Source organism: Saccopteryx leptura, chromosome 1, assembly GCF_036850995.1.
Source record: "Saccopteryx leptura isolate mSacLep1 chromosome 1, mSacLep1_pri_phased_curated, whole genome shotgun sequence".
In the NCBI taxonomy this organism is placed as follows: domain Eukaryota; kingdom Metazoa; phylum Chordata; class Mammalia; order Chiroptera; family Emballonuridae; genus Saccopteryx; species Saccopteryx leptura.
The window spans coordinates 95,852,070-95,863,668 of NC_089503.1; the positions used below are offsets into that span (position 1 = coordinate 95,852,070).

General features: G+C 39.3%; 1 protein-coding gene across 3 annotated transcripts in view; it reads right to left on the bottom strand.

Annotated features, from left to right (window-relative positions):
* Window positions 1-842, bottom strand: part of ARHGAP20 (Rho GTPase activating protein 20) — a 108,434-nt gene extending 107,592 nt beyond the window's left edge. Inside the window, exon 1 of one of the 3 annotated variants that reach the window (XM_066371639.1) lies at window positions 694-842. Coding sequence is in view for 1 of the 3 variants with exons in the window: in XM_066371638.1 (XP_066227735.1) it covers window positions 167-271 (105 nt within the window). In the remaining 2 variants the exon portion in view is untranslated. Of the gene's footprint in view, window positions 1-166; window positions 489-659 lie in introns of those variants that run through there. The other 2 variants (XM_066371640.1, XM_066371638.1) reach the window with 2 other exon arrangements.
* Between the last annotated feature and the right edge of the window lie 10,757 nt (window positions 843-11,599).

Consider the following 11,599-nt stretch of genomic DNA (forward strand, 5'->3'; position numbering starts at 1 on the left):
TGGGGCTAGGAGTGAGGGCGAGTAAGGCGGGAACATTCTAGAACGAACGCAGCGGGGCCACGAGCCTCGAGTGTTAAATCCCCGCGGCGTCCGGCTCCCGCGCCCCGATGGTCCGCGCAGGGGGCACGAGCAGCGGCAGGAGCAGGGCCCCGCTCGGCGTCCTCACCTTCTTGGTGCCGGGGCCTCCCGCGATCCGAGACATGCCTGTCAGGGAGGAGGAGCGCCCCGGCTGCCTCCCTAGAGTCTCCTGCTGGGGGGACATCGCTTCCATGAAGAAGACTTTCAAGTAAATCCCAGTCCAGGAGGAAGCCACACGGTCATAGCCGCGGGACCGCGGCCGGAGGGGCGAGAACGCGCAGGGCCCGGGCGGTCACCGGACTCAGGTAGGGAGCCAGGCTCCGGGCGCCTCCCGTCGGGGCCATGTACCGCCGCCTGCGCTGGACCCTGCGGGCTGGAGGTGACTGCAGGGGCGCCGCTCGCTCGCGCCTGCCGCCCGCCCCGCCTCGCCTCGCCTCGGCCCGCCCTTCCGCGCGGGCGTCCCGCGGGGACCCGCCCCCGGCCGCCTGCTCTAGCGCGGCACTTGCCGCGGCTGCCAGGCCTGCGGCGCAGCGGCACTGCGTCTTCCTATATATATGTTAGGGCGCAGGCCACCGACTGACCTCCGCAGTCCGCCGCCAGCCCGAAGGAGCTCACCGGTTGGTGTCACAAACAGGGGCCTTTAGTGCACGGACACGCGCCTCTCCCGCCGCCCACCTCACTCGCACAGACCCCATTCCCGCGCCGAGCCCGCGAAGGATGGCGCCCCAGCAGCGCGCAGATCAGCGCAGCTCGGGAGACTTGAGCCTGAACCGAGGAGTTGCAGGAATTTCTGCTTCACTTCAAGAGTCTTGCAGAGCCCCCCCCCCTCACCTCACCCCCACCCTGGAGGCCTCGAGATGGTGTTGCACGTCGCAGGGTGCCGCGGCAGAACACATTTGGAAGCCCACAGCATCGTCTGACCTCCTGTGCCATCCCGATCATTAGCCTGCCCGGTCACCCTCCTTGGCTTGTGCAATCGCCGGGCAACACCCCTGCCCAATTTGCACCAGCAGTGTCCGTTGTCTGTGCACAGCAGAAAGAGGGGCATTCCAAACGTGAAAACGCACTGGAAGAAAAGGCAGACAGAGGACTAAAATCTGGCTTAGCTATTGAGCAGGCTACAATATGTGGAAATGTTTATCAGATATCTGCGCCGAGAACATAACTTCCTGTTAGCTCAATTAGTGGCAAAAATTTTTTTAAGGCAAAAGAATAATCAGAGGGAGGGGATTTGGAGCCGGCCGGGTTAAATGTTGCTGCACTTTACAGGACTAGGCTGACTGGTGCGGATGATTCGGTAGGTGGCATTCTTCCCTTGGAGACAGGCCTACATAAAGGGCAGATGAGTGGTGAAGGACGCTACTCTATGATACTAGGTTGTTGAAGGAGGGTTTGTTTATTTTCATGGTAAGAAAAAGAAAAGATCAAGGTTCCTGCTGGGTTGGGCTGTTATCAAGACAGTTTGTAGAGGAATAGGGCTCTGGCAGGCTTATTCCAAGCACTAGATGGTGTTCAAAACACACACACATCCACACACTACCACCACCACCAAACCCAGAATTGTTTATTGTGGAATTGATAGACAGATATATATGTCCCAGCCCATTTTAAGCCTTGTTCATATCACATTGCTTAAAATAAACTTACACAGTCTTTATTACTCATGCATGTATATTGTATATAATTAAAATAGTCATGCTGATATAGAAATTTATATAATATATATAGTTTATCAGGGTAAACCTCTTTTTGCTGCTTCGACTCATGAGTGGTGACAGGACTTTGCACCCGCCACAGAGTTTATTGTGAATTTTATACTGTGGAAGGGTTTTGCAGTTCCTTTCATTCTGTGTTGAAGTCGTTCTATTATGATTCCTATCATGAATGGACAGTCCCAATTTTTCTTTCTCTGCTCTATTTTCTTATTTCAATAATATTTATGTCCTTTTAATATTTCATGTAATTTAGTTATTATTAATGTTTATGACCTATCTGTATTCCAGAAGGCAGGAATATTTTATTTATTTTTGTTACTGTTGTATTGCAAATACCCAGAGCAGTGTCTGGCATAAAACATGTGTTTTGGTTAAATGAATGAATGAGACACACATACACTAAATGAGATAGATACAGAGCCCAAGCTGGAGTTGGTTATTTCATTCAGATAGTCCCGTGTATTATATTATAAGGTTTCTGTTTGAGATAAATACTTCAGGCTCCAGACCAAAGTATTATTTATACTGACTATGTGGAAAATTCATTTTCACTTCCTAACTTGTAAGTGCTTTTATTTTAAACTTTGTTAGTTTTGATTTGTATAGAAAACAATTCTCATTCTCTGATCAGGAGTTTGGCAGGAGATCTCACTTCCTAAAGAAAATTTGAGTTGGCTCAGATTAATATGATCACCAAAGTAATGTTTCAAGAACACATCTGATCCCATCACTTCCCTGCTTAAAACCTTCTTTGGCAACTTGTGTTTATGGGAGAAATTTCAAATGCCATATAGTGTGATACTCAAGGCTGCCTACAATCTGACAACTTCACCCCCCTTCTTTCTCTTACCGTTTCTTGCCCTTCTTCAAGTCTTACTCTATTTTGCCTCATTGAGCTATTTGCATTTGCAAGATCTTGTCTTGACCTCTCACATCTTCATGACTTTGAAGTTACTGTTCCAATAGTCTAGGAAATTTTCCTTCTATATTTGCCAACCTCTATTACTTTATACTAATTATCTAGTGCATGGTATATAGTAAATAAATATGCAGTAGATATTTGTTGAGGAAATAAATTTTCAAGACATCACATCAATAATTACTTCGGGAAAATCTTTCTGAGCTCTTTCTCTTTACCTAGCTACCTTCACACACCAACCACACATACAGGGTTAAATGTACCTTCAGATATAGTAACAGATAACATGTATTAAGAGCTTACTTTATCCTAACACTTTTCTAAACACTTTACACATTAATTCACTTAAATCTTCATATTAATCCTACGAGGTAATATTTCATTACACCCCACTTTACAGATAGGAAAACCAAACCACATGTTAAATAACTTGCTCAAACAGCTGGTTAGTCATGAAGTCAAGAATGGAATTTGGGAGATCTGTTCTAGAACCAATGCCCTTAAACTCTTGGCTATATTGCCTCTCCTGTGTATATTTCTTTTTCTTTATAGTACATATTATACTATACTCTTACTGGTTTTACCTTTGTAAGCTTCCTGAAATTAAGATTGTATTTTATTAGTCTTCACTTCTTTCTGCCAGGCACACAAGTATGCTCTTAATGATTATTTATCAGTGAATTATCTTTGAATGAATGAAGCAAGTAATAGAAACAACCATCTCCAATACTCTAATATTTGAGGAAGATGCTCTGATGGGGAATAAAACAACCCTGGACTAATCCTATTATTACTTAGACAGTGAAACTGTTTTCTCCGCACTGAGAGTGTTATGTTGTAGAAAGGGATGTTGCCATAAATCCAAAGTGATGACAAGGCAGTTGAAAATGACCATATCTGACACAAGCAGGATGAATCCTGAATATTTTGAAACAAACTGGAAAGCAAAGTACAAAGTATAGCAACATTTAACAGCTGGAGAAAACTAGTGGCAGATCTTTAATAGGAACTAATTTAAGAGGTGAAACCTATAAATATTTTCCAAAAGTTATATTGAGTAATGGATAAACTTAACTATAAAAGAAAATGTCCATGCAAGTCATTAATTGAAGGTGTATTTATTGTGTACCTTCTATGTACCCGACACTGTGCCAGGTGCTTGGAGTACAGTCAAGATGAACCCAGGATGCACACAGGAATCATTGGTAGTGCTATCCAAACATCCTAGAGCAGAGATTGCAAATGGAAGGCCCACACAGTGTGTTTAGGCATTTTTCAACATCTGCTTTTTGATTTTCACACTTGTTGCAAACCTTAAATTTTTTTTTCTCCTTTTCCAAGTAAGAGGAGGTAAGATGGACAGATTCCCACATGTGCCCCAACTAGGATCCACCCCACAACCCCCATCTGGGACCGATGCTCTGCCTATCTGGGCCATGCTCACAATTGAGTTATTTTTTGCACCTGAGGCTGAGGATCCACTGAGCCATCCTCAGTGCCTGGGGTCGATGCACTTGAACCAATTGAGCCATGGCTGTGGGAGAGGAAGAGAGAGAAAGAGAGAGAGGGGGGAGGAAGAGGGGTGGAGAAACAGATGGTCACTTCTCCTGTGTGCCCTGACTGGGAATGGAACCTGGGACATCCACATGCCGGGCTGATGATCTACCCCTGAGCCAGCTGGACAAGGCCACAAATCTTAAAAATTAACCCAAAAAAACCCACATAGAAATCTGAGTTTTCTTGGAAAAGTCTCTTGAAAATAATGGCAATGCTGGGCTCAATTCCTCTAATGCAACAAGCAGTTAAAACTGAATTGTAGTTGTGTCACACATTTAATGCTCACGACAACTCTGTGGTTGTCATAGTAACTGCCATCCCTAGTACTGGGAACTAGTAACAAGGTAATGGAAGTGCAAAACTGGCAAGAGAGATTGGAGGTCAGAGAAACGCAATTGTGTGTGCAGGAACACAAACGTTTTAAAGACAAAGTAATAAAGTTTTTCAAGTTGAAAAATGTATCATATTGTAAGAGATCAAACTCTCCCCAAAGTGGCTATGAGCGTTGATGTAAGAGAGCTATTGACTACTTAATTATCAAGATCAGATGTGGGCTTTTCTTTTCCCTAGATTAGAATCTCAAAAGGGGCTATTTCCTCAAAGAACATAATCTGAGATCTAAAGGTAGAAGCTAATGAGGTGGGAGAGAGAAGTTAGGAATAGGAAGGAGGAAGAGAGAGTAAAGATGTTTGGAGCTGACACTGGAAAAAGCCTGGGGTGATACTATGAGGGACCTTAGATTCCATGGTAAAATTTTAGACATTATTCTTTAGGGAAAGTGGTCAAAGGGGAACTAGCATCTGTTGCGTGCCTGCCCTTACATAAATAATTCTCATTTAACCACTCTCCACAAAGAGATAGGTATTATACTCATTTTAAATGTAAAGATGAGGCTCAGAGAAATTAAGCAACTTTTCGAGGTCGTACAACTATTAAGTGATGGAGCTGGGATCTGATTGAATACGAAGGTCATATACTATATTTATAATGTCAACAGTATTATTATTGATATCAGCTACCATTCATTGAGAGGGATGTAGAGATATGTGTTTGGTAATGAAACACTACTATCATAATCTTCAAAAAGAACCCTAGTGGCTTTATATTTATGCCTACTAGACAAACGAAGAGACTGGTATACAAAGATGTAAAGCTACTTGTTAAAGAGCTTATAGCTACTGAAAGCAAGAGCTAGAAACAAACCCAGGACACCAAAACTCGTGTTCTTTACCACTATACTTGATGGTGTTGTCTTCTTTTTGTTCCTTATGACTGACAAACATAAATTGTGTTGCATTCATGTAAATTATATATGACCCCATACCCTTCCACTTAGTCCATGGTCAGTTTGCTTGCTGGTCAGAGGCTTAGAGTAATCATTTAAAAAATATATTTTACCAAGCAACTATATATATATTTATATATAGAAATTAAATTTAATGGGATGACATTGGTCCATAAAAACACCTGGGTTTCAGGTAAACATCTCTATAGCATTTGAACTGTTGACGCACTATGTGCCCATCACCCAAAGTCAACATACATTTGTCTCTCTTTACCCCCTTCTTGATATAGTGTCTCCTTTTTTTATTATGAAATGTCCATCTTTGTCTCTTGTCTTGAAATCAGTATTATCAGATACAAGTATGGCTATACCTGCTGTACTTTGGGTATTATTTGCTTGAAGAATGGTTTTCCAACCTTTCACTTTGAGTCTACTTTTTCCATGCAGCTAGATGTGTCTTCTAAAAGCAGAATGTGGTTGGGTTTTATATTTTGATCCAATCTGCTACTCTGTACCTCTTTATTGGGAAGTTCAGTTCATTCAGATTTAGCATAATTGTCGACACACAAGATTTTCTATAGCCATGTTATGTTGTTTTCTGGTAACTCTGTGTTTCCTTTAATTCTTTTGTGTTTCTGTCAGTTGTTTTTGTTTGGTGGCATTCCATGTTTCTTTTCTTTGTTTCCTTTTTTTTCAAGCTATGTATTTCAGTTTAATTTTTTTTTCATGGGTGTTTATCATTAGGTTATTGAGGAAAAATGTTGCATACATACAAGAGCCCTTTGTCTTATGAGTACTTCTGCCTTTCATCCTCCTTTGCTACTTCAGATCTTTATCCTCATCCCTATTATGTTTTTGTTGTCACAGATTATCCTTGTTTGTATTGTAATCTTGGAACTTTTACTTGTAGTTTTGTGTTTTTTTTTCTTTGTATCTGGTAGAAGAAGCATTTCCTTCTTTGAGGAATCTGTTGATATTTGAAGGACAACTATTTTATTTATTTAATATTTTAAGGATAACTTTTGTGGATATAATATTCTTGACTGGTAATTGTTCTCTTTTAGTACTTTGAATGTTTGAGTCCACTGTTTTTTGGCTTGTAGAGTTCTTGCTGAGAAGTCTGATAATAACCTGATGGGCCTTTCTGTATATGTTATGGTCTTCTTTTCTCTACCTGCCTTGATGATTCTTTCTTTGTCATTGGTGTTTTCAATTTTTTTAAGATGTGCCTTGGAGAAGGCCTCTTTGGGTTGAGGTAACTAGGCTTTCTGTTTGCTACTTGCATTCGAGGGTATAACTCTTTCCATAGACTGGGAATTTTTCAGTTAATTGTCTGGATAGGCTCTCCATTTCCTTCTTTATCTCTTCTTCTTCTCATGTACCTATTATTCTTATATCGCTCTTTCTGATGGAGATAGACATTTCTAGTAGAGCTCTACTATTATTATTGTTTAATTCTTGAGTCTATCTCTTTTTCCCTCTATCATCTCTAGTTGCCTGTCTTTGATGTCACTGATTCTGTCCTCTATCTGGCCTGTTCCATGGGCTAACCTTGCTAGCTATTTTTTAATTCATGTATTGAGTTCTCCATTTCTGTTTGGTTCTTTTTTAATGTTTTAATCTCTTTGGGAAAGTACTTATTTTGTTCATTAATTTGTTTTCTGAGTACATTAAATAGCCTATAAGTGTTTTCTCATACCTTGAGTATTTTCAGAACTTCAATTTTGAATTCTCTGTCATTTAACTTTAAGGTTTCCATGTGATTGAGATTGCTTTCTGGAGATTTTCCATTTTTTTTCTTTAACTGCCTCTCTCTTTCTTGGTTATTTATGGTAATAGAAAGAGCCTTTCTCTGTCTAGATTGCATTTGAGAGTGGTATTATACTTGCAAGAAGTTTTTAAAAATTATTTTCTAGCAGTTAGAGTTGGATTACAAGTTTTAGCTCTGTAAAATTCCCTGGCTAATTTCTCATGTGATGCTGCAGTCACAATTGATGGGGCAGGGCTGCAGCTGTGAAGATGGAGGTGGGACAGGCTGTGAGGGCTTTATAGTCTTCTTTGTTTTTCCTCCCAGCTATGATGATCTTGGGCCTCCACTTGTCCTTTTCTGTGTCCTGAAAGACTTGGGCCAGACAGAGAGTACTCCTGTCCTTCAGTGCTTCTGCAGAGTTAGTCTGGGGTATACCACCATTACTCTCCGTACTTGTGAGGGGAAGCAGGTGTATCTAGGAAGTTGAGGCACTGCACTTCTTATTTTTATTTCTCTGTCCCAAGTGCAGGCTGCTGGCAGACTACAGGGGCACTGATTCTGTTCAAGAGTTTCATCTTATGCCCTTTCCCTGCACTCAGCTGCTTCTTTGGTTTAGCAATGTCCCCCCAATATCTCCACTCCTCCCAGCAGAAGAAGACCCAGACTCTTTGGGTGTCTCCCTCTGTGGAGCCCTGGCAGATGGAAACCCAGACAGACCAGATTTCTCCCCTGTCTGGAGCCCCACCAAGAGTGCTTCTTATCTTTCACCTCCCTTGCCTTGTCTCTACCCTTCCCATCTTTGGTTGATTGGATGCATGGATCTTTCAGGCAACCATGTGAGTCCAGATGGGTTCCCTTTGCCGAGGTATAGCTGTTCAATTTGTTGAAATTTCAAGGGGAGAGATCAAGGGTATCTCTTATAGTGCCATTACTCTGGTGTCATCTAATGTTTTAATGAAAAAAAAAAAAACAGCAAAAAGAAGAAATGTCTGTTTCCCATCAAAGTCAGGGGAAATTTACTAACTAATTATCATTTATTGCCTAATGCATGCCTTGTGCTCTTGACCATTCTCCAAGGGTAAGCATAATCTGTGATACTTCTCTTCCCCACAAATCACTCTGGGTTTCTTTCTTCTCTTTGTTTTCCTTAGGCATTTCAGTTGACTTCATGTTTTTTAGTTCTGTCTACCTGTTTATGTTATAATCTTGTCCAAATATTTGTGAAAATTAGCCCTTTTAACTACACTCCTAATTCTGCTGCACAGTTGATTATTGTCAGTGCTTATATGGAAGACTTAGGGAGCTCATTCCAGGTGTAGGTACAGTAAGTTGTGAAAGACTGCTCAGCTAAGAAGTGTTAGAACAGTGTTTCAGTTCAGTTCTGATTCTTGAAAGTATTACACTTAAATCCTTTTCCTTAAGTCCTATTTAAATTATAAGTGAAAAATAATTGTTGAATATTTACTATAAAAAATAACAGAAAGTGATACTGGTAATCAGGAAAAATGTTTTATTTTATAAAATAGTGCTATGTCATAGAAAAAAAAGGAAGAAATTATATGTAGACATTCTGAAAGAAGTTTTACTTTAAAGCATATTTTCCAACACATGTTATATGCTATGCTAGTTCCTTTAGATGCTTAAAAAAAGGGTTCCATAATCAAGGGTTCTATAGGAAAAACCATGAAAGATATGATAATAGATGAAATAAAAAGGATGATGCATGCCCAAGGAAACAAACTAATGTGACACTGTATATTATAAAATGTGTATATTAAATCATTTGTAAATTGTGCAGTTAAAAACATAATCATTAATTAAGCTTACTAACTGATTTATTATTATTATTATTTTCTGCCTGTATATAGTTAACATGTTAATATAGTTCTATAAGAACATTGCTGGGTATGTAGTGAATTTTGATAGAGTAGAGATGGGAGAATAGGGCATTCTTTTATTTAATTACTTCCTATTCATTGGTTTATTTTTTTCTCTTTGCACACAGTGCACTCTAGTACTTTCAGTTTTAAAGTAAAATTTTCTTTCATCATGGTTCCCTCTTGAGTTATTACTCCTGTCCTCCACTTTCTTTTTCTCTTCATTGTTAGCTTTTGTAGAAAGAAATCCATATTCCCACTTCTACTTCTTCATTGCTTTTTCTTCTTGCAAATATAAGGTATCTTCCATTATTTTCCAATGATAAAATGCAACAGCTTCTACAATCAATTCAAGGATGACTTTCTGTAGCATATGAACTATCACTCTTCTCTTGGCAGTTATAATACTGTACTTCTGATTCATTCATTCATTCCACAAATATATATCAGTTATACAACCAATGGTGCTCATCACCATCTTAGTTACTGAAGGTACAAAATAAATACTTTAAGATATGCTTTTTACCCTCCTGAATATTACATTTAATTTGCTCTCCTATTTATCTGAATTTTCTAAGCCACCTTCACAACGTCCTCTTTTCCTACTCATTTGTATAATACAGGCATCTCCCAAGGTCCTGTTTTGTCTCTTTTCCCTTGAAACATACATGTACATGTGCATGTGAAGACCTAGACATTACACATGCACACACATTCGAGACATTGAAGAGAAGAATCATGATTTTAAATCCCACAAATGTTTCTTGAATAAGTGAATTTATGTTTTTTCCTAATACTGGATATAACTATTGCACTTGTACCTGTCCTATTTTTATTCAACTGGCAACCTCAACATTCCAGGTCAATGCTTTATCCACTGTGCCACCACAGCCCAGGCCTCTATTTTTATTCAGAATATGAATTGTTCTATAACACAGATGGAGTAGAGAATTTTTTCCCCCTGTGATCAATATATAAGTATGCATTGATGAGTGAAAGGCAGAACTGAATTTTAGAGAACTATATTATACATGTAGACATTATTCTTAAGGGGTTAGCAAATAGTTATTGAGAACTTTTCAATTTCCTGTTAAGAAGTGATAAGGAAGATGGAAGATTAAAATTTTGTTACAGAATTTCTCTCCAAAAACATATCACAGCCTGACCTGTGGTGGCGCAGTGGATAAAGTGTCGACATGGAATGCTGAGGTCGCCAGTTCGACACCCTGGGCTTGCCCAGTCAAGGCACATATGGGAGTTGATGCTTCCTGCTCCTCCCCCCTTCTCTCCCCCTTCCCTCTCTCTCTCTCTCTCTTTTTCCCCCTTCTCTAAAATGAATAAATAAAATCTTTAAAAAAAACGTATCACAGAATGATAAAAAATAATCTCTCTAAAAAATTATTGCCACCAAAGAAGGAAAGGAGCATAACCTAAGCTTGCAGTTCTTGAGCTTGAAAGCATCTTGGGGGCTTAAAAAAATATTTGGGCTCTCCAAAGGTTCTGATTTAATTGATCCAGGATGCCACCTGAATGTCGGGATTTTTTAAGCTCCACAGCTCAATCAAAGGTTTAAAACCATTGATCTAAGCAAAATATTTCAAACCTTGGTTTTACTGAGGGAGTGAGAAAAAATTCTGGAGAGTAGTAAAGAATCCTACAGAGCAAACTTCTGAATTGGCCAATATAATTCTCCCTAATATTAAACTAAATCTGGAAAAAATGGGTTTAAATATCCTTTCTTTCTTAATAAGTGATTAGCAGGAACTACTGCTGCAGAGAAACAGGTGATAGTAAAAATGAACAATGAAGCTGTCTCTCTCTCTCTATGGAAAGGAGGATTCCAGAGTTACAAATTCAAGAAATGATCAAAGTCTTGAAATTTTTCCAACACTTAACTGGTGCCACCCTCTACCCCAACTAAAAGCAGAGAATCCTAGAATATATATAATAAAATATCAGAAGAGGGGTGTGAACATACAAAATGATGTAGAGATGTGTTGTAGAATTGGGCACCTGAAACTTATATAATTATATTAACTAGTGTCACCCTAATAAATTCAATTAAAAAATCTCTGAATACATAGCATGTATAAATATAAAATCTCAGAAGAGACAGTAGAGAACAAGCAAGGTAAACAAAATGACATGGCAACTATGGAGAAATGCTATAGCACAATTAAATTATACATTGCATGCAAAAGAGTTCAACCCATAGAAAATATAACCTAAAGAAACAGAAATAATTCTTCATAAATGCTTCATTATTTAGAATTTAATATGAACCAGTATTCAGTGAAAAAGAGCTCAAAGATGTGATGACAGATGAAATGAAAAGGGATAGTGCATGCCTAAAGAAAAATATTTAAGTGCCCAGTTGATGTCATTACAAAACAAATAAATAAATTAGACACAAAAACT